A 25233-nucleotide genomic window follows, 5' to 3' on the forward strand; every position below is an offset into this window, starting at 1 on the left:
CGAGCTTGAGCTCGTAAAGCTCGTTTCAATTACGAGCTCCAGAACGAGCCCGAGCTCGGGCTCGTGAGACTAAAGCTCGTTTGGGCTGGAAGACTAGAGCTCGTTTGGGCTGAGAGTCTTTTATTTGGGCTGGGAGACTAGAGCTCGTTTGGGCTCGTGAGTTGCTCGGGCTCGGATATAAACGAGCCTCAAATTGGGCTCAGGCTTGGGCTCGTTTGACTAACGAGCCGAGCCCGAGTCGGGCTTTTATCGAGCCGAGCCCGAATAGCTCGGCTCATTAACAGCCCTATCTACACGTCTCCCTTGAGCCTCTTGCTGTATATAATAATTTCTACTTGGAAAGAGTTAAGGTTAGAATCATTGCTCATCAGACCAGTTGATTTATAACATAAGAAAAGGCGTAGGGTTTTGAAAGAAGTTACAAAGGCAAGTAAAAACATGTAAAAACATGGCCACTGTCCAACCCATCTAGGGTTTTAATCTGTAGGTGATCATAACCTTGCTCATGAATGGATGCCTTGGTAGACGGGATCCAATGGCGGCCAGATTTCACAAAGAAATAAAAAGCAAGCATATAAAAATATCATACTTATCGATGCAATAAAGTACGATTCATACTCAAGTGATTAATATCATACTTTATTCAATACTTTATAATTCAATTTCATGCAACAATTATAAACTAGAATATAACAATTATATTTACTGTCTAAGTGGGTATCAAGAACTTTTACCCTATGTACAATAATAATTCCATTTTGTATGGTACAACTTGTAAAAGCAAATAGATACTATTCATCATGATCACGTCACATGTCACAAATCTTATATGCGAATTTTTATGACTCCTGATTTTTTTTTGGCTACCAAATCAAACACAATCCTTTGCTATTTTAGCATATATGTTTATTTGGTTAAATGCTGACCATTATTTAAATGGCATGTATCTTTAGCAAGATTGTGCTACTATTTTAATAACACTCCTACTGCTAATACACACACATTTATTTTTCCAAAAAGTAAACCAGAACCCCAAGATTTAATAATGGCATTAACTATTTTAGTTTCAACCAAGATTAATTAAAAGTGTTCCAATCTACCAACAATGGAGGGCCATTGGTGTTGTGAAATAACCCTATTTAGCAATTATATATTTTTTATTTTTTGAATTAAATAATAATAATTAATTAAATAATATTTTCTGAAAATATTATTATAATAATAAATGATCAAATTGGGTCAAACCCAGGTCAAATTCGAATGCATACACTATGGGTATATTAGTCACACTAATTGGGCCTTAATTCAAATTATTTAATATTTAAATAACAAGTGCAAAGGTTACTACTCTTTAGCCCCAGACCCAAAGCCCATTCTGGTCCATTAAACAAACATGGGCTGGTTATATGAAAGAGCCATTCTGCATCAATGCATGAGGAAATTCGGACCGGGCCTCGCAATCCCAACCCGAAGACCCGCTGTGTAGAAGACTCAGATCATTTGGATTGGGCTTCACTGGCCCAATCCAAAAGCCCATTAGGTAGGAAAACCCTTCCCTCTCCCTCTCCATCTTCCTCTTCCTCTCAACGCCGCCGCCCCTGTTCCTTTTTTTTTTGAAGCCACGAGGCGCGCCGCCGGCCATGGAGTGCCCGAGCCCCGGGGTTGCCGCGACACCCCACGGCCTGCGGCCGGCCGTGGAGTGGCTCGGGACACGCCCGTGGCCTCCGCCAGCCGCGGGTCCGCGGCATCCCAGCCGTGGGACCAGGGAGGCGGGCAGCGGTGGGTCGCCTTCTCTATCTCTAGCAATGAATTTCGTTTCTGTTGCCGGAACCATACCGGTGGGTCGCCGGTATGGCTCGGAATGGCTGGAACCGCCCGGTTCGGATTCGCTAACCTATACACACTTGTATATATATATATATATATATGTATATGTATGTATGTATATATATTTATGTATATTTGTGTGCTATTTGTGCCTCACTTTGCTGACAAGCACCCCTCACTTTGCGCCCTGGCTCCAAGAGATGTTGGTGCCTTAGAGGGCCTTGAGCCTTTGATAACTTTTGAAATAACATATAAATTATAAACAGAAATTTAGTATGATATACGATGTTAAATCTTTGTTTACCAGTAAAAAATATATTTGTATGTTTAAGACAAATCAAATACATTAACATACAGTAGTAATTGGTCTGCAATAAATTTTAATGAAGTAGAATAATTCAGTAATGCTAGCTGTGAATCTTCTTACCAAGGTTTTATGTCTCAGTATCAAATCCTTTACTGGTGCCTTACCAGTATAACGTAGCACAGCATAGCATGCCCCCATACCAACATATCATAAAGCTGCTAAGTCAAGATTGCACCCATACCAAGTGTTGGTGTGGTACTGTATGGAGCCTTTGTTCTGTACTGGTTTCTTTTTTCCCTACTGCACACTATTGCTAGGTATGGACTGGTATGGTTTGGTACTTAAAACCATGCTTTTTACACACCTGCATTTCTTTCATTCCTGCACATTCAAAGAGTTAGCATATTATGGCATAGCATACATACCCTGCTGACCTCTAGGTCTCATAGGCATGGTATATGATACTTTAATTCTGGCTATTTTCTGGTCTAGAATTCATACATATTGGCATGCTAAACCCATACAACTTCCTCATAATATCTTCAAATGTTATTGCGAAGCCTGACTATAATCAACAAGCCAAATCTCAAACACTCCACCAACGCTACTCAATTATATTGAGGATGTGACATTGACTTCTAATTTGCAGATTTTGGGTGGCAAATCCTAAAATTATGATGCAGTTGGTTCCTTACAGCTTAAAATATATTCTACAAGGCCCAAATTTTTGTATATTCTACAAGGCCTAAAATGTCTACTGTCTACATATAAATATAGATGTGCTCTGGAGACATCTTGCTTATGATTAGAACCTCCCATTCATGTTAGTTCTAGTGATAGGATATTCTATGGATTTTGGGATAATTTGATGCACAAGCAAGGGGCCTCCAAAATGTATAACTTTTTTTATACATTACCATTTTTGGCCTTTAATCACAAAATTGGTTTACATTTGCATTTTCAACCCCCAACATCAAATTAAAATCCATAGGATGTAAAATCCTCTACATAAACATACATGCATGCTTGCATGCATGTATGGTACTAACGCATTGTTAATGATACTGACATATTTACCAAGGAATTATCAATTTTATGATAGAAGTAAAAATATAAAAAGCGTTATAATTCATATTTCCAATAGAAAACATGTCAACCTAATTAAGAAGTAGCAAACATTAGGAAAACCTAAGAGGCCCGTTCCATCCCCAGTTTCTGTTGGACAAAAGCCAGTCCATATCCCCAGAAAAAAGGAGAGAAGAAAGTGAAGAATCCGAGGGGCAATAACTGGAGATACCATTGTTTCTAGGACAGAAGTTCCTATTATCAATGGGAATGCCCTGCCTTTGAGTGTGGTTTGAACTATTGATTTATGTAATTGGAAGTAACCAATTAGGTTTACGATGAAACCTAGAGATCAATCACTGATCCAATTTGATTACTTCTAGGTGATAGACCCCAACAGTTTTAATGGCAGCAAAAGATTGAGTTCAATAGTTCCTCAGAAAATTATTGACTCTAAAGAAGTGGTAATATGAAGAAGACAATTTTTTGAGGCATGCATAGAACCAGAAGCACCCCTTATTTCAAAGAGAGGAGGATAGTTATTCACATTTAATTTGATGATTAGAGGCGAACTGAAAGCTAAGCAGTGGTAATTAAGATCCCCTAGGGGAAAAATTGATTAAGAGGAGGAAGAATGAGATACTTATCAAATGGAAGAAGAATGCTTGTTGCCCTGCTCAGGACCCTAGATCTGTCCCCCTCTATCTCATTTTGGTGATAGGTTTTTACCCCTCTCTCTTCTGGTTACTTAAGCCCCAAAACCTCAATTGGCATTATTATAATGAATGGCTGGAATTTGTGCCTGGGCTTTTCTGCAAGGCACAGAAAAGGTGCACATTTTCAGCGCTCAAGTGAAGGCGCCTTAGGCATGCCTTTAACAACATTAGTTGTCAAATAATTCATGGTACAGATTTGTGGTACGTAACTATGTTTACATAGTAAAAACAAAGCTGAAAAATATAAGATAAAACTACAAAAATTCTTATAACTATGCTGACAACTCATGGATGTATACTATTTTCCAGTATTTTGGGAGGGTCGTATATTTGTGGTTCTATATCAAGCTTGTGCACTATGGACTAGTTCAATTTGTAGTTTTAATCCAATGCGAAATGATAATTACTATAACTTCTACTCTGACCTTAAAGGACCAAAATAGGAATAGGAAGAAGCTTCAAGCTATTCCAATGGAATGCGGATGGACAAGCATTAAAACAGGAAGCAGGACATAGCCCTGTACCATTCGGTGTCGTCCTGTACATAGGGAAGCAAATGGTCTGGGCGCTCAATTCTGCTTGGGATCGACATAATGGTGGTTGGTTTGGGCTAATCTCATAAGGGAAGCCGGGCCATTTCAGAGCTTGCCTCATAAAAGAGCAGAGCACGAAAACAAGAGCACTGAAAATATATCGGAAGTTGAAATGATATGAAATGGTTCAGGCTGCAGAAAAAGATACATGGTGGCATTGATGGTATAGAGGGCTAGCGTGTTGATAATCTTCAAGCAATATACGTATCATACAAAACCAGCACTATAGTCCTCACAGAATAACATAACCAGAAAGGTAAGAGCAATGACAAAGGCTTAATTTTATTAGCTTCAGTGACAGTATTGAAAGGAATAGCCATTTTCAGTTATATTCCAGCAAAGATATGCCTTTATCTAATATAGGGCTCACTAATCATTTATTCGTGTTTTGGATCCTACATACTAAATACATTGTAGAAGTTCACCTAATGATTGCCAATTTTTTAATCTAAAGTACGATTGCACTAATTCTTTACATTTTGAATAATTGGTCAGAGCATTGATCAAGTAATTTTTTTATAGTTATGGATTACCACTTGGTGCAGTTTTCAGTTGTGTATAAAATTGTCTCCATAATATTTCAACCTTCTCTTTGTGCTAATCAGGTTTTCAAGGAAAAGAAACAGAGTGATAAGCCAGTGGGAGAAAGTTTTGTCTGTGAAGCCTGTGGTCAGGTGGGTAATATATTGTATGCGAGTTTGCATTTGGAAATGGATTGTCTTTCTTCGTAGTGACTAAAGATGTTGTGATTGACCAGCTTGGACACATGAGGACCAACAAGAACTGCCCTAAATATGGAGAAGATGCGGAAACTTCAGAACTAGAAAGTGTCTCAGGTAAATCCAATCTTCCTGATGCTGCAACTCAGCTTCAAGTGAAAACTCCGAGCAAGAAATTGGTGCCTAAGATGTTTGCAAAAGTGGCAGAGGCAGATGTAACAGAAAGTGTTGAAAAGGTAGGACTGAATTTGCAGAAAAAGATTCTTCCAGTGAAGTTTAAATGTGGTCCAGCTGACAAGCCTTGTGAGAAAAACTTGTCAGGGATTCATGCTCCTGATAAACAGATTGTAGATCCAGAGGCAGAGAATAAATCGACAGGAAAGATCAATAAAATAATAATATCTAATAAGATGAAGTCTGATGATGTTCAGCATGAAATTCAGAAACCCTCTGTTGTTATACATCCTCCTGTTGACCCAGAGAGAGAACAACCACGCAATAAAATTATCATCAAACAGCCTAAAGTTAATACTAATGTGGAGCAAGTTAATTCTGCCATCGACACTGGAATGGATCATGATTTCAGAAAAATAAAGAAAATTACTGAATTATCAAGTTTTGAGAAACAGAAAAAGCAGGAGAGCCGGCAGTTCCCTGAAGAGACAAGCAAAACAAATCCCATCTATGACAGGAGATTATGGGATGAGGAAGAGAAAAGGAGAAGCAAGGAGAGGATAGCAGAAGAGAAAACTAGGAGGATGCTGCAGGAGGAAAGAAGGATGCAAGAAGAGCATCAAAGATTGTTTGAGGCTAGAAGGTATGAAGAATCATTCAGGAGGGAGGAAAAGGCAAAGAAGAAGAAGAAGAAAAAGAAAAAACCTGATTTCAGAGATGAATACTTACTGGATCATAGGCCATACAGAAACGACAGAAGGAGGATCGAGCTGCAAAGAGGCAGTCTCTGGCTGATGCAGGACAGACAGAATACACACCATTAACAAAGCGCCGTAGAGGAGGAGAGGTAACACTACGATTAAATGGATCCAAATTACTAGTTATCACATTCTTGATTGCAGTGTCATTTAAAGGGCCTCTTCTGCCTAACCCGTGCCGGCTTAACTAGAATTGCTTTCAATAAACATTTGCATGCTTTTGTGGAATCTGCTAGCAATTCACAGACACTACATACGACCGAAAGCACAAAAAGAAAAAAGTTAACCTGTAGTGGTAGTAGCAGTAGTAATACTTTACTAATTTACTCTGGTTTTAATCAAGTTCCTAAATCTGGGTATAGTATTATATCTGACAAGGTTTTACATTAATTTACAGGTTTAAGTGACTACCCAGACATACAATGTTCTATATTTCCATGCAATTCGAAGTAGCTTTGATCTATTCAATTTCACTTTGATTAATTTGCTCATGTAGTCATCTATAACTTGGCTACATTGGTAAATAGATTGATTGGCCCATTTTAGAATCCCGCCCATTTAAGAATTCACAGATTTAGGATGGTAGAACCTATTGAGTTACAAAGAAGCAATGTTTTTTTATTAGCATCTGAACTCTGAATAATTGAAATTGACTTGCAAAACAAATATCATGCAACAGCATGAACCATTTTTTGACTTAAAAAGATTTCACTCCAAAATTTGTAAGTCAGATACTTTTTACTTAAGAAATATTATCTAGTATACTAGGGAAGGTTTGGAGGAAGAATTCAGTGGTTTCTTCTGAATGAATGACCAACTTGAAAGCCTAGGTCTTGAATCTCTTGATACACTCATTAGCAAGTCGTTCTTGAGTTTGGACATAAGCTTCCAAGGTAAAGTCAGTAGTCAGTCACATCCTCCATCTTGTTAATTTTAGATAATTATTTAAAAATGTGATATTTTTCGATGAAAAAATACATTAATGATCCATCAAGTATGATTTTTAATGATCTCCTAAAACCTTACGATCTGCTAAAACCCTCAAAAGAACAAGTGCACTCATGCCACTTCATCTGAAAATCAGTTCCTTTTATGTGTGTGCTTATCATCAGAATCTGATCTTGAGGTTAACATAGTGGTTGCAACCATTCATGTGAATTAATTAAGTAAAAAAAAAGCTTTAGTGCTTATCTAGCCAAAAAAAGAAAAGCTCAAGTGCTTATCTTCGTCTGAACTATAATTTCCTGAAAAATAGTATGTACATTTTCTTCTTGTTTCTATCAAACCATTTCACTGAAAATTGGGTTTACAATCCCTATAGTCTTGGCTTGTATATTGGACTCTTAATTTATGATTATGCATTTGTTTCTCTTATTTGTTGTGAGAAAAGGTTTGGAAAAGCTTGCAGAAGCACTAGCACTTGCTGAATAAGGATTCATAATGATGCCCCTTCATTGGTGCTATGATTGATGTTTAGTGTTATAATTCTCTTCATTTGTTTCCAGGCTTTTTATGGAATCTTCTGTATGATGGATGGATTCTTTCACAGGTTGAGTTGTCCAACATATTGGAGAGCATACTCGATAGCTTGAGGGAAAATATCGAAATATCATATCTTTTCCTTAAACCTGTGACAAAGAAAGAAGCCCCTGACTACCTTGACATCATAAAGCGCCCGATGGACCTTTCCATGATCAGAGAGAAGGTAAGAAACATGGTATAAGAGCCGAGAAGACTTCAGGCATGATGTTTGGCAGATCACTTATAATGCCCATAAGTACAATGATGGTCGAAACCCTGGCATTCCCCTGCTTGCTGACCAGCTCTTGGAACTCTGTGATTACTACTTGGAAGAGAAGCATCACATGTTGAGCGATGTTGAGGGTGGAATTGAGTTCAGGGATATTTAGAAATAATTCATTGTGATCATCTAATCTGAAGCAACTGTGATCCACTCTGGTCGGAAGCAATTGGTATGTGATCAAATGTGGAACAAAATTCAGTTCTTCTCTATTATGTGGTCTTCGGTGCAAACATTTGATCTGGTCCATGATGGATTGAGGGGCGTAATTTTTTCCTGTTCCCTTGTACACAGAGGGGTTTCTGAATTGTGTAATTGGAAATGTCATTTTTGGCCGTGTTAAGGCACCAAAGTAGACATGACGCATGGCATTGTACATATTTTTGGTACCAGTGTAGGGCCCCAGGGCACTTTGTATTCAATACTTTGTATCAGAATTGCCTACGTATCCTTTGGTAGAACTTTAGTAACCCAATATCACAGGAAGGTGGAATACCACTATTTTGACTGGCTACTCTGGTGAAAGCAAATGTTGTGTCCAAATAAATTTTGGCTTGTAGGATCAAGATTCTTTCTAGCCTACTCACTTCTTACCTTGGTTCCAAAAGTCTTGTTATGGTTTTCTTAACTGGTATCTTCATACGAGTGAGAAGAGCTGAATTTGAGCCCTTAATCTCTGTTTTGTTGTTAATTGTGCAAGAAAATCCTAACAGAGGTTCTTAGATGCATGAATCGAGTGGATTTGTGCATGTTAACAGTCCAAACCACTCCAATGTTATTGATTATAAAACTACCAGGAGGATTAACGCTAACAATATCTTCACATGTGCAATGCATATGAGAGGAAGAACATGGAAATTTTACCCTTTGATCTGATTAGAAACTATTTAATACTAATCAGAGAGTAGGATGAAATCCCTTCATCTTGAAAGAGAGTATATTTATCTTATCTTTATATGCTCCATGTGTGTGGTTTCCCTTCTCATTCATGTGAATATACATTGAAGAGTCTTGTGTTTACTTCCCTCCCAAACCTAGGCGGTTTCTCAGACTTTGGTCTCTAGGAAGGGTGCTAAGATTAGGAACTAGGATTCCTTGGAAGTATCAGACTGAAATTATCGATATTACTTATGGATAAGCATGGATAACATATCCTAATCCTTATTTCCTAGATATCCTAAGATCCCACTCACTATACATAGAGAGAAGAGAGAGAGAGAGAGAGAGATGCAGGCTAGGATCTTTTTCTTATTTATAAGATTGAGTGTGAGAGCAAAAGAGAACTGGTGAAACAAGCTTTTTATTTTTATTTTTTTTGGCAGAGCATCCTCTTAATACGTAGAGCTCTAGATAGACAAATGGAAGAAGTGGCTAAAACTAGTAATTCTTAGCGATTTGTGTGCTTCTGTGGCCTCAATTTGCATGTAATCTATATATTCATGATGATTTATCAAAAAAAAAAATCAGGTTTCATGCTTTGATTATTCTATTCCACTAGATTGCCCACAACATCCTTCAAACATGACCGAGGGAGGCATAGCTCAATTTCGAGTTAAGCTGCATGGTCAAGCTTGACTTATTTAATTTTGAGCTAGCTCGAGCTTGACTCATGTAGCTCAAAACCACCCTTCTTTTTGGCCAGGAAAAATCACGAAAAACCCAATATGCTTCTAGGGATGGATGTGAGAGATGGAGAGAGAGTTTTGTGGAAGCCTTTGCTGTGCTAGACCACAGAACGCCATCATCAACCATGAATCTTGAGGTGAAGGCCGTAGGTTTTAAATATTGAAGACCTGATTTCATTGTCATCCGTCCTCAGCCTCATCCCATTAACATTATTGTGAACAGTGAAGAAAGAGGAATGTGAAGAAGGAACAGGTTGGGGGAACCATGGTGTGGACTTGGTTCCAAGCTTCACTTCAATCATCATGCATGATTCTTCGAATCATCGACTTGACTTCGATCATCATGCAACCTCCCATATTTAAAATATTCAATAAGAGGGTCCATCCAACTCAATTTCAAATCAGTATGCATTACTGAACTAGATTCTTCAATGCTTGTTTTTTCGGGTACTTCAAAATAGGATGTTTTCTTTAGATCGATACAATCTGAAGTTGCTAACTTGAAAAATAGATCTGCTTTGATATTCTCCAATCTGAGGATTTGTTGGATATCAAATTTTGAAAAAGTCGAAGAGATATCTTTTTTATCTTTTTTACATATTTCATCATTGAAGGACCTTGTGCCACTAGATTGTGAGGTGAAGGTTGAGATTGGTAGGAACCCGCGGTAAAGGTGAGGTCGGCTATACTCTGAGCTGGAATATCCTATGCTAACGAATAAAAGAGATGTTGGTGATGTGGCTAACCGGTCTCCCAAGATGTCAAACCAACCTCAAAATAAAGTCCTCTTGCTAGAATTTTTTGACGGAGGATCCTCCAATGCTCAAATCAATCAAATTCTAAGAAAATAGTGCAAGAGGGAATTTCTAGAGAGAGAGAATAGAGTCGTCAAAATAACTTACTCGAGGATCCTCTAGTTCTCCTTATATAAAGGATGGGGTTGATGTCCATTACTGAGATTAATAGAGCATGCAATAACTGCATGGTAATAGCTCTCCAAGATGTGCAATAACTACATGGTAACAACTCTCTACGTCGGCGATAATCTTTTTAATTATACAATTATGGACGAGCTGGCATAACCATCACCGAGATTGTGGCTACATTCTTGATAGGGATTAACTGCCTTCAAATAGTCTTTAATGAGACATGTGGCACGTTCTTATTGCTTGATCAAGCTAGAATGGCACTTCAGCTAGAATCAAGATAAAGTACTTTGAACAATATCAAGGTCAGGAACTTTGGTTTACCTCGAGGTCTGGGTGACAAATATTCACCACATCATATGGTATCATCTAAATGTTCTGCTTAGGTTGGATCGTGTCCAATTCTATGCAAAGTGGTTTGGGGGTTAGCCATAGTGATTAAAGAGGTATACATTAGATCCAATGCTCCCTATGTATTGCACTGTTTCCAAGTACACAAAAAGGATACTAGGCCTAATCCATCCACCCTCTAATGACTGTTGGCAAGAGTCTGTGGCTGCCAACTATGGCACTACTGACCTTCTCCATTCTAGAGAAAGCTATTATAATCTAATTGGTGGATAGATGTAGTTTCTGTTACAATATATATGATATCGACACATTTAAATTTTCCCTTTTTTCGGATCTTAAGTCAAATTTCAATTGCTAATATTAAAATCAATGCTTTAAACTATTTATTTATCTAGGTTTTACAATAGAGATGCATTTTTCTATATCTTGCTTTCAGCCAAAATATTAGTATACCTCAACTCTTTTTAAGTTTTTTCTTTGGGTGCTACCATGTTTTAGTTATGGGTGTAAATGAAATCCCAAAACTCAATTATCTAACTAATTTGGTGTACAATAATGAGGAATGGATCCAAAAGATTTCAATAACTTTATTGTATCAAAACTAGGTTCTCCTTTTAGGATCTGATTTTTTATCTGACAAATGTAGCTATATTCAAATCTAAAAGATCGATAACCCGAATATACACACACTATATATATGTGTGTGTATGTATGTACGCATTTATTTAAAAATATAAAAAAGATTGGCTACATGACTTGCATTAATTCCTTTTCACCACCGTTGGATTTATGCATTTTCTCATGCATGCTCTTTATAATTCTCATCCATGGCTATTTCAATTTCCAAGTCATAGCTAACACTTAGATTTCAATTAATGTCAACAAAATAACATCAATAGAAATTTAAATTGGTTTTCAAAAATGAATCATTTTTGGCAAAATCAACATTTACTTCCCATATCATACTTCTTTCTCCCCATAATCTATCACAAAATTTTATTTGTATATATTATATATAAGTTTATATATATAAATAAAATGGATGCTTAATTTGTGCAGAAATTTTTATTTATTATGGAGACGCCAGTATTAATGATATCTATATTAACACATTCATCGGTTAATACAAATGTATTGCTTCATGTAGAATAGAAATATAGATATTAAAGTCTTCTACTCATTACAATCTATTATATTTTTATTTTATAATTTAAAAATAGACAGAAAAAACTATGCCCCATATATTGCATGATTTATGTGCCGGCGGAAGGCTATTGTTATGTTTTTAATTATAAAAATTATTAATTCTTAACTAGTTGCTTCACTAAACTTATATGCTTGGTAGAATCTTACAAAACTTGAATTTAATCATGATTGTATCCGAGTTCGGATTTTTTTATTGTGATAAATCCAAATTTAATTTATATTATCACATTTGGACATGGCCCGGAACTCATTTAGATGGATGAAATCTATGACAGAATTTTAGTAAAACATAAATAAAGATAACATCTTGGGTACGTCCGTCAGTGGGGTCTGTGTATAGCTGTCAGACCAACCACGGGAAGCTTCTCTGCAACTCTCTTTGGGTCCACCAAAGAGATGACCGCGTCCATATTTCTCCTTCCTGGAAGTCACGTGACATTGGCTGGCTAGCATGTGCGCGCGGCGACTTCAACGACGGTGGGAGGATGCCTTTCCCCTCCCATTCTCCCACTCCCTTCTATATAACCGCGTCGCCCCACTTTCCAATTCCCCCAATTCGTCTTCCTCTCCGTCCCTCTTTCTCTCGAGCAGAAGAAGAAGAGGAGACTCCGGTTCTCCTCGTCCCCCATCCAAAGCTTCCAGAGATCGATCTCCTGGTAATGCCGATGTTTCCTCCTCCCTATCTCGATCTCCAGCTCAAAGATCGTTGCTCGATCCATTACTTTGTCTCAGATATTTGAATCGCTTCACCACGGATTTTGGATTCACGTTGAATTTGTTTTATAGATCTTTGATTGTTGATATTGGATCCTTGAATTTTATAGATCTTTCTCGTTGTTGAAGGCGAAGACCTTAGATCGTTTACATCTTGGATGATTTGATTCTCCTCCTTGTTGTTGTTGATATTGGATCTGTCCTTTGTTTCGAAGGTGAAGGCATTGGATCGACCGCTGTTTTTTACATCTCTTTCCTTTTTATGATTAAATATGTAATTGTGTGGATCTCGTTACTACTAAGCTTTTTCCTCCAAATTGCCTCCTCTTCTCCGTTTCAGATCTTGGTTTTACCTGGCATTTTTGCCGATCTGTGATTCGTAATAGTCTACTTGTGTGGCAGATCGTTGGTTCCTGTTGTTGAGTTTTAGATCCGTGCACCTTAGATCCAGTTTTTTTCCGCTCCAGTTTTAATTCACTGGGATGGTTGACATTAAAATCATGTATACCGTCATGTGTTTAACAGCTGAAGAAGAAAGATGGGGCTTACCTTCACGAAGCTCTTCAGCCGCCTCTTTGCGAAGAAGGAGATGAGGATCTTGATGGTGGGGCTTGATGCCGCTGGTAAGACCACCATACTCTACAAGCTCAAGCTTGGAGAGATCGTCACCACCATCCCCACTATTGGTGAGAATTCTATCTCTTAGTGTAAAATTTCTCCTTTTTGACATTGCTTAATTGTTCTTTTAACCTTGATAACCTTCCTTGGGAGTTTTCATTATGCAAAGTGTGAGGAAAAAAATATAGGCTTAAGATTTTATTAGTTTGTTGACGGTAAATGGTCCCTTATGATCATTCCAACGTTGGTTATTGATTAAATTACAGGTTTTAAGCACATTCACTGCCTCCTTTTATGTTTGAATTGTGACCACACTTCTCTGATGATGCTTATTTGGATGAGCTCTAAGTTGTGTTTATTAGTGAGCCTTCCACTTTAGAGGATTTGCTAAACTTAGGTTCTAGGGAACTCTGCAATTTTCTAGTTTTCTGATGATTGAACTTTTGTTTAAGCACCTTTTTATCATGTTCTTGGATTTCTTGAAAAAACTTGTCCTGGTATTATTTTGTCAAGCAAAGATATTAGATTTAGTATAGGGAACATATGGAGATCAGACTAAAACAAACTTCAATGAATTTTGAGGCTGTTATGTCTCAAATACAATATTTTGAAATTGTGCATGAGTATTTATTTTAACAAATAGGAATTGGTCTACAGAAGGGTCACCATGTAAGGTTATAAGTCACTTTTATGGTGATCTTGGTGTTCCCATTAGGGAGCATGTGGAGGCTTACTCCTGATAACTATATACTAAATGTTCATTATATTAGTTGGGCTCGCATATATGTTTAAATTTTAAAACTGATGCATGATTTAGATGACCTTGAAAGCTTTTTCTTGCGGTGATGAGAAACATGAGAAGCAAGTTGGCAATGGGGTTACCTTTAAGTCCCAACTTTGCATTGTGAACAATAATTTCCAAGTATTGGTTATATATTAGCTTCCATGCATCAAACAATGTGATAGTTCAATGTTTGTCTCAGAACCTTGTGAGCGATGGTAAATCTTTTTCCTAGGTTTGGGTCATCTGGTGTGTAAATTCATCTGTTTTAGTGGCATTGCTTTATGGAATATGGGTAAATCATTTGTTTAGAGATGATCTCTGGTGCAACCAAGAGATTGGCCCTTTATCCTACTTTTTCATTTTCAGAATAAATTGTGGAAGCACCACCAATTGCAATTACTTGAATTTTTTGGAAGCGGTACCACAAGGATTTGAACCTTGAACTTCCTCCCATATGGAGGAGGGTACGACCACTGGGCTATGGTCCAGTTTGCTTAAAAGGTTGGACCTTTAGTCTTGGAGAAGTGTCTTTGCTTGGATCTTCAAGAAGGGCTTTGGAATCCTATTTTGTAGGCCTATTATTTGCTATTACATCAACATCTTTTTGAAAAATCTTTTTGCCACTTACCCTTGGTGTAAGAAGGTGATGTTTTGTTGACTCTTTGAAAGTGAAGGAAATGAAAGAGGCCGGGTTTGACCATTCTGTTTTCACTTCTCATCCCCCATCCACCCCTGCAGCTCTCCTTCATACCTCATCTTCTTCATTATTTCCCTTACTGCTGCAGGATTTAAATAGTGGATTGGAACTGTCTTGTATAAATCTGATTTTTGTATCCTTAAATCTTTTATTTCCCCTCTAAGCTTTAGTTTGCACTGATCAGGAACCAGATCTTCAAATTGCTGTCCTTTTTCCTATAGAGGATGTGCCAAGCAGTCGAATGGGACTGGACAGATAGCCTTGATTTTCTTTTTAATTCCATATTTTCAATGTTTGATTTGCTAGCCCCAAAAACACATTTTTAGTTTCTCAGTCTGGCATCCAAACTATGTAATTCTGCTTGGATTGTTCTCAAAATTGTTTTGGTATAGCTCTCTGTAAGGAAAACATGAAAATAATTGGGGATGCTCATGTTGCTGTAGCTTTGTGAGGTGCAGTGTGGCTTAAGAATGTGGTCATATACTGAAGTGGGAGGGTGGGGGGGTGGGGCAAGGGTGGGTATTTCTGTACTTGTTGTCTCTTGATATTTATTGTTATAAGCTGTAAATTCAACTGTATATGCTTATAAAATACATGTTACTAACAATTATTGTCTTGGCCTTTAATGCAGGATTTAATGTGGAGACTGTGGAATACAAGAATATTAGCTTCACTGTGTGGGATGTTGGTGGTCAGGACAAGGTATTGCAGTATGAGCATTGTTTTTATGACTTTTGTAGCATGGTTAGCAATAAATATTCAAATAGGTGATAAAAAAATTATGACTTTTCCTAAATATTCTGTTTTCCGTGTAATTGTTTCATGTGTACCATTACATAGGGGAACTTTCTGGCATTAGTTATTTCATGTGTTTCACAATATATGTCCAATAGTATCCCATTGGTATCATGGAAAGTAAGAAGAAGCTATCATCATTTGTTAATATGATTGATCTACTGTAAATGTTAGTTGATTGTTTCTCTGGATATTTCATTATCATGATGATGGTTGGATGAATATCAGTTATTCTATTAATATCTGACTGATGTTATGCCGATGTGGATATTATGGAAAACAGATCAGACCTTTGTGGAGGCATTACTTCCAGAACACACAGGGCCTTATTTTTGTTGTCGACAGCAACGACAGAGATCGTGTTGTTGAGGCAAGAGATGAGCTTCACAGGATGCTCAATGAGGTAACCTATTTTATTGTGAAAACACTTCATGGTACCCAAAAACCCAACAGGGCTATATTCTTGTACACTAACATAAATATAGACATGCACAGGTAAGTATGTTGTGTGTGCTTTAGAATTTAACATCAGCACCTAAAGAAAGTTAACTATCACGACCATAAATGATGTTGCAGCATGTTAAATATTTCTAAGCAAAATATTTCGTATATTTTATAACAAAAGGCAATCTCTCTGTTTCTTGTAATTGTTTTATGTGTCTAGTTCAAAGATTCATGTTTAATTAATTGAATTTTCTGGGTGAGTAGAGATTATTGTGATTACACTTGATCAAATCAGTCATAAATGGATGCGACAGTGTTTTTATCCTAAGCTGAAATAAAATGGAAGAGGAACTCAAGTAGTTGAAAAAGAAAAAGTGAGTAAAGGTGATTATGATACAACTTGATGTGTCAGATTTATCTTACAGGCTATCCTGTTATGGACATCAGACAGATTTATGTGTTGTATCTGTTGACAACCCTTGGTTAATTAAATGAAGTTGTTTGAGTAAATTGTATGGTGATGAGTAATCAGTGTTTCTTAGGCTTTCCTTGGTAACTTAAAATAAATGGTTAAAGACGATATTCTTGTCGCCAATTTTTAAATAAGATAATATCAGAAATTTGTGGTTTTACTTGAATTAATATACTCTACTGTAATGCAACTGCAAAACATTTTTTTTATTATTCAAGGACTTCAATTATGAACATTTCACTTTTATTAATATATAATGTGTTTAACTACTGATACATGAAGTTAATGATGTTGTAATGGCATGGGAAACTGAATCATAAATTGATCCATAGTGGGCACAGAAAATGCCCAAATATAATTATTTATAGACTCCTGAAAGTTGATGTGCATAGGTAAAGTCACATGCATAAAATCAGAAGTTTATGTCGAAAATTTTACTAGGTATACTTGCATTGTTTTGCAAGTTGCACCAATATAATGTACAGATGATTTTTTAAAAGATCTACAAAACATGAAAGGTATGTCAGCCGCCTGTATCGTTTCTTTTTTGCCTATTGACAATTAAAGATGTCACTGGTTCACCTTTTGTCCAAGACTGACTTGAATTTCTGTGATTGACTTCACTTATGTTGATATGCAGGATGAATTACGGGATGCTGTCTTGCTTGTCTTTGCAAACAAACAAGATCTGCCAAATGCAATGAATGCTGCTGAAATAACAGATAAGCTTGGCCTGCATTCCCTGCGTCAGCGACACTGGTAAAGCACTTAATTTTCAGTATAGGGAATAATTTATAGATATTGATTTTTTTGTGAGTGGTCTTTCAGATTAGGAATGTGCTTGATCATTTGGTTGAAGTCCTAGTAAGGAGTATGTTAATGATAGTTAATGATACATCATCTAATATACATTGAAATCTAGCTTTATGCAAGTCTTAACTTTAGTGTCTCTGCATGTTTTGAATTTTGAAAAAGATCAAGGAAGAAGGCCTTTGTGTTATATGTTTAAATTTTAATTCGATGTGCAATTCACAGGGTTGAAATCTCTCCCTCTACCTTTAACCAACCACCATCCTCCTTTTATCATCCTTTTTACATTACTGTCCATTTGTCGCCTGTCATGCCCAAACTTCACTCCATTAGATGAGTTACATTCTGACCTAGAAACTTAAGGATTTTTTTTACTTCTTTTTTGAACACAAATTATTGCATCTTGTTGCTCTCTCTCTCTCTCTCTCTCACACACACACACACACAAAAAAAAAAAAAAAAAACATGCATGTTGGTCCATTTGTGTGCATTTTATAAGTTACTACCTTAGAGATGTGCTAGATAATGAGATTGACGAGAACTACTATTGATCTCAGGTACATTCAGAGCACCTGTGCTACATCTGGTGAAGGTTTGTATGAGGGGCTTGACTGGCTGTCCAACAACATCGCTAACAAGGTGCCATCTCCCTATCTTATTTTTCACCTTCCTCTTGAATCTTTCAGATTAAGCTTGAGAATTCAATTCTATTAGTACTTGCACTTGTTCATCTGTGCATCCATATAGTTTTGAGAGCTTTTAATTTGATTTTATTTGATTGACATTTCTTATTCATGTTTTGCTACTACTTGGTACTTTCAATCTGAAGCTTGCACTGCAAGATGCTTTTGCATTAACGTGATGTCTTTCTTATCATTTGCAGGCTTGAAATTTCAAGGTGCTTGCCAGAACTAGAGAATCTTTATTGGAACATTCCTCCATAGATAACATGAATTCTTTTGGGATTTTTAGATCTTCGAAACTTCCAGCTTGTTATTCACGTGGTTTACTCTTTTTCCTCAGTTTTCACGTTTGAAAAACTCTGTTTCAATTATTGATAGAATGTTGCACCGTCAAATTTGTGATTCTGTACTCTGTTTTATCGCTCATTAGGCCTTTGCCATTTGTCCTCCAATTTGATGTCCTGATGTTGGTTTTGCCTGTATTTAATTGGGCTGCAGATGATTCATCCATAAAGGTTATTTTGAGCTTAGTAGTCTGGTTTTATGGTGATCATGCATTTACTACTTTGTTGGCCGGATCAATGTTTTTGATTACATGGCTGGGCCTCAAAGCATTGTTCCTCTTTTTTTGCCATTCTTTATCCAAGTGAATTTTCAAGCTAGAGTTATATGTATAGGGCTTTACATGAGGCTATATGGTCTCAACTGAGCCCGATCATCAGCCTGTTAATATGGCAAGGCTGAACTGTTCATGTGTAGCTTGCGTCGTTTGTAGCCCCACCTGGATGAATTTCTACTTCCAGTTTGACCAACCTGTGGTGAATTTTTACAATCCCTTTGGTTATTACTGTTGGGTAGCTTGGACAAAATTTGGCTCAGGTAAACCAGTGACTGATGAGCTGCATGCTTTCTTTTTGCAATACTAGCCTGTTGCATGAGAATATTTATCATTGCAATAGAACATTCCATAAGGGGCATCGAATATGTGGTTAAACCTCAGCTCAGTGTTTAACAAGAAAACCGCACAAGAAGTATCAAGATGACATATGTAAGTACAACCCCAAATAGAGCGTGCGATCTTGTCTGGTCTCTGCAAAGTTTTTCATCCATTTGGTGGCCAAAGTCAAAGCTTTGCTCATCCATGTCCTTGCTAGATGCCTCATGCATTGCCATCTCATCAAATACCATCTCCTTCGTGTTGTCATTGTAACCCTCAATCTCGGAGATTTTCCCCAGTAGAATTTTCAGTACAGTGGGTATCTCTCAATGGTGTATCTCGTGGGGCCTGTGCCAGCACTTTGACACACTCCCTGGTTGGTCCACAAACTGGCTGAAGATCGGCATGAAAAACTCCCCATCAACTTGGTCATTGTTGCATATGGTTCAAAAGACATCAAAGTTTTTGATTGGCTTGATGCGGTCTTTCATCTTTCGGTGTACCTGAATTCAAACAGGTAAATACTATATGAATATATAAACCTGTAGATGGTAGTAAATAGATATAGTAGTCATACCCATCTCTAGTTCAATTATGACAATTTTGTTCTCATCTTCCCACCTTGCCCCACTCTGCGACCTAGAAATCTTGATGTCCCTATAAGAACATGGCATCCATCTGAGATGGTTCTCCGCCCATGTGAAGTCTTAGAATGCTCATTCACAACATTGACAACATTTTTCAGGTTTTGTTTTTAATGATCGTGTCCGGGTTGCCTTTCCATTGAGCTTTTCCTCAAATGACAATGAGCTACTCGAAGGAAAACTGCGCAAGCTTAGCTCCGCCACCTACTTCAAGACCCTTTCCCCACGCCTTTGCCAAGGAACCCTTTTACCATTGTTGGTTGGAATGGATGGGACAACCCTTGGGATTCGAACCAACCATGACATGGTAACCTATAACCAGGGGCGGCTCAATACATTTAGGAGCCTAAGACGAATCCAATAAATAAGACCTCTTTTTTTTTAATAATAAAATTTTTAATAAATATAAAATACTTAAAAAAAGATATAGGAATAGATAGCTATCAAGTACACTATTTCAACAAAGATACATGAATCTAACAAAGATAAGCAAAAAAACTTTTTCAATTTAATATAATATTTAAATGAAAGCACATAAAAGTAATTGCTCTAAAAAAGGGCCATGAAACTGATTAAATAACTGAGATAATGCTTGGCAATAATATTTACCATGTCGAGCAAGAGCCGAATAGGAAATAATCATCCCATAGCACTTCATGGTCAAAGTAAAGAAAAGAATTGAACCTCTCTATCAGAGAAAAGTAGGGGCATTATGGAAAATTCACTCCATCTAATAAATAAAAGTCCCATCCCACCATCTCCCCTTCAAGTGAGTACCCAAGCAGCAACTGCAACATCAAAGCACAGCAGCCATTCAACCCCCTCTCGCTCCTTTTCTCTCTCTACCACCCAAGAGGGGAGAAGAAATCGAGAGGAGAAAATTAAAAGAATCTCCACCCTCCAAGAAGTCCATCTCCAATCCCCCTATCTTTCTTCCCGATGGCCCAGCTGGATCAGGAGTAATGTGAGGGAAAGAAAACCAAGGCCAAAACCAAAAAAGAGAAGGGATGAAAGATAAGAGTGGCTTCAGGCGTGCATCAACTGTCGCAAGGATCTTTGAGGATGTTGGAAGGAAACGAGGGGGGGAACGAGTGTTTGTATAGCAGCACCTCCTCCCGGTTCCAAGAGGACTTGATCGTCCCAAGGATCTTTGAGGATGGTGGAAGGGAGACCGATATACTTTACTTCTAAAATCTTTTACTTATAGCCGGAGGATGGGCAGCGGGGGGCGCAGGACGGCGAGCTTGATGTCACAGCTCCGGAACCCGGCCTCGCCGAAGACCCGGCTAACGATCGGGTCGTCGAGGATGGCGAGCACTAGCTGCTGCAGCTCCACCTTCATGCCGGAAAATGACGACCCGAGGGAAGGCCGTGGGTGGGGGCCTTCCCTAGGCCGGGGGCCTTAGGCGACCGAGGCGGTCGCCTAAGGCTCGAGTCGGCACTGCCTATAACATCATGCATGCAATTCATGGAGGAAGAGAATATACCATGAATAACCACACCTTTGCCAGGAAATTTTTCAACGTTATTGATTAGAATGGAACGGGCAACCCATAGGATTCGAACCATCCATGACCTGGGTAACCTATAACATCATGCATGCAATTCATGGAGAAAAGGAATAAACCATGAATAACATTTAGGAACATAGAAAACACAGTCTTCCAAACACCAAGTCATAGCCCTGAAATAATACATGCGTCATTGCAAATTACAAGTATCGTGAGGATTAGTACATCAATCACAGAAATCTGACTAAGAATAATCAATTCATCCCATCATCTTAGGGATGCATGTACGGACTACTCTCATTCGCTAAGTCCTCCATCTACCAATACAACATCATCAGATAGATTGAAGAAACAGTCATCGGGTGTCACAACACGAAGGAAATTATATGGAATATAACGCGCAAGCATGAACATACTTGAGGGTGATAGGGGAAGAATGGATGATTTGCCAAAATCTTGAAGTGGTTTCTTAGCATCTTGAAGGGCCATTTACCTTTTTAAGAAGTGGTGATGCCAAAGGTTGAACAATTCCTTCCTATCCTTGGGTGGACGTCACTTATGCTCATTCAGGTGGTAGTGGGTGGAAACAATACAGGGAAATAAAGCCAGGCATTGGTGTGTTTACCCAGCATCCACTAGGAAAATCTTCCTTGCAATCAATAAATAAGATGCTTTAGGGTACACACAAATGTGCAAGAATATTGGAGCCTGTAGGTATTTGCTACATAGAAGGACAAAGAGCCTTGCGGGTATGGGAGACATAGTGCATGTTTTAGGACATGGAAATCATTTGCAGAGCCCCCCATCCAGCACTGACATCGGTCAATCTTAAGTTGGGATTGATGACTGCCAATGACATCTTGGGTGCGACCTTAATTTCCTACATGAAATTGAGCAATGATATTGGTAATCACTATAGCCTCCACATGTGTCCCATCTGGTAGTCCAATACCAAGGATGTAGTCAGAAAAATGGGGCAATAGGTTATCATAACCAATCATCTAACAAAGGAATTAATAAAGGAAATCGATAGATCAGTAACTATACCTTGAAGTATGGGGTCCAATGATGGTTGGAATATTTGCGGATGAATCTGGGGCTAGCTTACTATCATACATGTCATGAATACAACAAATCACATATAGTACTTGGTTGAATATCGGCTGACCATCTCACCAGACCTCACAATCAATCCATATGACCATTCTTTGTATTATGACCAATAAAATGCAAGAACATGGCCATTGCTCCTCAGCATTCATATGGGCCATATCCCTAAAGGAACTAGCTAAATTAAGGAATGCATGAACATCGATGTGCAGTATTCTAAGCATGTGTGTATTCCTATACAGTTCCCTAATCCTAGATGGCTCTCTAGGTATGTTTCTACCTTTCCTATGGGTCAAGTAGAGGTAGGCTTACACAGACACAAGAATGATGATGATGACAACCCTATGGATCTTCTTAGGATGGTAGGATAAATCTACAATGATACATTTTTCATAAACCCATAATAAATCTCAACTCTCAATTATAAGTACACGACTTGTTGGACAAATGTGCACTAAAATGAGAGCAAAATCTATGCATGGTATCAATCATTGTAAAGAAATCAGAAGCAACTCAAAGTTCAACTCAAAAATTAGACAAGGAACAATACATTCCAAGGAAAAAGTAATAACGGATCATTAGAAATATATCATGGAAAACTACAATAGACAGTAATGCATAGAGAACCCTTGGATCCACAAGTACCAACGATTCATTATAAAGACACTCACTAAAATGAGAACAAAGCAATTGCAAAGTAGGGTTAACTGGAAGATGACATAATTACTGATTGAGCATTACAAACATATGTCAAAGAAACATATCATGCAAGATTATAGCAGGAAATAATGCACATAGACCCTAGATTCAGATGAACCCTATCATGGACAATATGGATAAACCCTAGACTAGGTTACAACCAACCAGAAAGGGTGAATCATACAAGGGCAATCCAAATAGAAATCCAATCTGTGATGAATCCTACCATGGATTCTGGGGCAAAACCTATACTTACCGAAAGCCGATCATAATAGGACAGAATAAGAGAGATAAATCCACATAAGTCCAGATGAGGTTCAACCCTAGCATGGATTCGAGGGATGAATCCTAGATTCGATGATTTTTCGGCCATGAAAATGGGAGTGAATCACATAAAGAAACCAACAAAATCCATCATGGACATGAGGGATGAACCCTAGATTCAGAGATAGCCTGCCACCATAAGAGCGAATCAAACAACAAAAACCCCATAAAAATCGAACATCAGATGAACCCTAGCATGGATTCTAGTGGCGAACCTAGATTTGGTAATAGCCAAGCATAACAAAGAGAATAATAGAGAAAACCTGCAAATAATCTGCTGCTGGTGAATCCTAGCATTGATTTTAGGAAGGAACCCCAGATTCAATGGTAGCCGACCAAAAAAAAAATCTCATTTGGGTACAAACACTAGTATTATTATGCGCCGAATCCGGAGCATAACAGATGCCTCATACTTGCATGGTGGACCACACAAACCTGCAACGCTACAAATCATATCAAAGCAATAATTTTTAAATACTAATTTAATCAAGATCTTTAATTTTAACAATCAATTGTTCCAAAATAACTTAAGTCAATATATGCTTAATTATTTATTCAAATTAAATAATATATTCTAATTAGTCTAAATAGTCTAACTAGAACTAAAAAAAAAACTGAGAATATCTTTAGAAAATTTAACAACTATCCCAAGTCCCGAACAATAATAAATCTAGATCTAAAAAATAGAGAAAGAGAAGATAATGAGCTACACTAGCCCAATAAGCAACATAATACCCCAATGTGAGGTCTAAGCATGCTATATAAATAATTAGTTAAAGAGCAAGATATTGACTAGAAATAAATTAATTTTTGAATAATACATATATCTCTTTTGAAGTTTACTATTATTTTCATAACTGGTATTAGAATCCCAACATTAGACTATGGCCATGTAACCTAGTGGTATAAGACAGAATGCACAAAGTGTCAAATACTATTATTCTTAAGCACCAGTGGTTCGGTGTCCAAATATCACTATTCTAACCACAGGTGGTTCAGTGTCAAAAACAGTTTCTCAGATTATAAATAGACAGGACCAATAAATAATCTCCACTGGTGGGGCCAGATCATAGCTATGCTAAGAATACATACATATGAAAAAAATTCATAATTTACTTAGTCATATTTTTTAAATTTCATAATATAACATAACATATTTAAAAAAAATACTACTGTAACAATAATATGCATGACATGTACGACCAAGTATAAAATAGATATAATAATCATATTTAATAAACTAATTATTATTTTACCAAAATTTGAAAAACATACTTTGAAGTATTAGATTACTTCTTCTTGCTTCAAAATATCACTTCAATTAGACAAGTCAGATTCACCTATTTTAATATCATTAAATTATAATAATTTTTTTTCAATATCTTAAAAGCCAAGCAAAGTAAAAAATTAAAATGCTATTGGGGATACGACCTAATACCCAAATCCGAATGAAAAAAAAGCAAGGTCTATCAGGAGACAATGCTCGACTGCTCGGGTGAGTCCGAGCAAGGTGAACTCAATTGGACAAGTTTAGACATGATTTAGGTAACTCAATGAAGATCAATAGTGGCTGAATTTCAAAAAGATCCAATAAAAGTTGAGGTAATGGGCCAGTCTATCATCCGGATACTGGGGCAATTTAGGGCCTCCTCACTAGGTCAACTTAAATTTGAGCAAAGAGAGTCAGAACTTTGAACTAAGATTCCTCGGTCTAGCTTAGAGAAAGATAGAGGAAGAAGAAATAGGCTCAGTCCAGGTTCAATCAGGGGTCTAGGTTTGGTTTGTCGTAGTGGTATAAATCATCACTACATCTGGCCTTTGGGTCAGGAAGAGAAATTAACAACTAGAAAAGAACAACAAAATTTATATATATATATATAATAATTAATGAATAAATAAAGAAAAGTAAAAATGGGAAGAAAA

At 37.4% G+C, this 25233-nt stretch overlaps 1 protein-coding gene and 1 long non-coding RNA gene across 3 annotated transcripts; both read left to right on the forward strand.

The window, feature by feature from the left end:
• Window positions 1-6171: 6171 nt before the first annotated feature.
• On the forward strand, window positions 6172-8523 carry LOC113461271. Its single transcript, XR_003383424.2, has 2 exons — window positions 6172-6248; window positions 7709-8523. It is a non-coding gene; the product is annotated as an uncharacterized LOC113461271 (long non-coding RNA).
• A 4035-nt stretch (window positions 8524-12558) lies between these two features.
• Window positions 12559-18618, forward strand: LOC103696923 (ADP-ribosylation factor 2). Of its 2 annotated transcripts, XM_008778646.4 has the most exons (8): window positions 12585-12724; window positions 12893-12997; window positions 13308-13468; window positions 15513-15583; window positions 15960-16079; window positions 17233-17351; window positions 17960-18041; window positions 18286-18618. In XM_008778646.4, exons 3-8 carry the CDS (start codon window positions 13321-13323, stop codon window positions 18289-18291), a joined length of 546 nt encoding a protein of 181 aa, XP_008776868.1. In that variant the 5' UTR covers window positions 12585-12724; window positions 12893-12997; window positions 13308-13320; the 3' UTR covers window positions 18292-18618. The 2 variants fall into 2 exon arrangements, with proteins under 2 accessions (XP_008776867.1, XP_008776868.1); XM_008778645.3 differs by lacking the exon at window positions 12893-12997 and having other exon boundaries at window positions 12559-12724.
• Window positions 18619-25233: the final 6615 nt, after the last annotated feature.

This window comes from Phoenix dactylifera, chromosome 13 (genome assembly GCF_009389715.1).
Source record: "Phoenix dactylifera cultivar Barhee BC4 chromosome 13, palm_55x_up_171113_PBpolish2nd_filt_p, whole genome shotgun sequence".
NCBI lineage: Eukaryota > Viridiplantae > Streptophyta > Magnoliopsida > Arecales > Arecaceae > Phoenix > Phoenix dactylifera.

Bases quoted from the DNA above. Each gene is read 5' to 3' on its own strand.
- LOC103696923 (XM_008778645.3), top strand. From the start codon at position 13,321: ATGGGGCTTACCTTCACGAAGCTCTTCAGCCGCCTCTTTGCGAAGAAG. The intron at 13,469-15,512 runs GTGAGAATTCTA...CCTTTAATGCAG, and splicing joins CACCACCATCCCCACTATTG to GATTTAATGTGGAGACTGTG. The intron at 15,584-15,959 runs GTATTGCAGTAT...TATGGAAAACAG, and splicing joins ATGTTGGTGGTCAGGACAAG to ATCAGACCTTTGTGGAGGCA.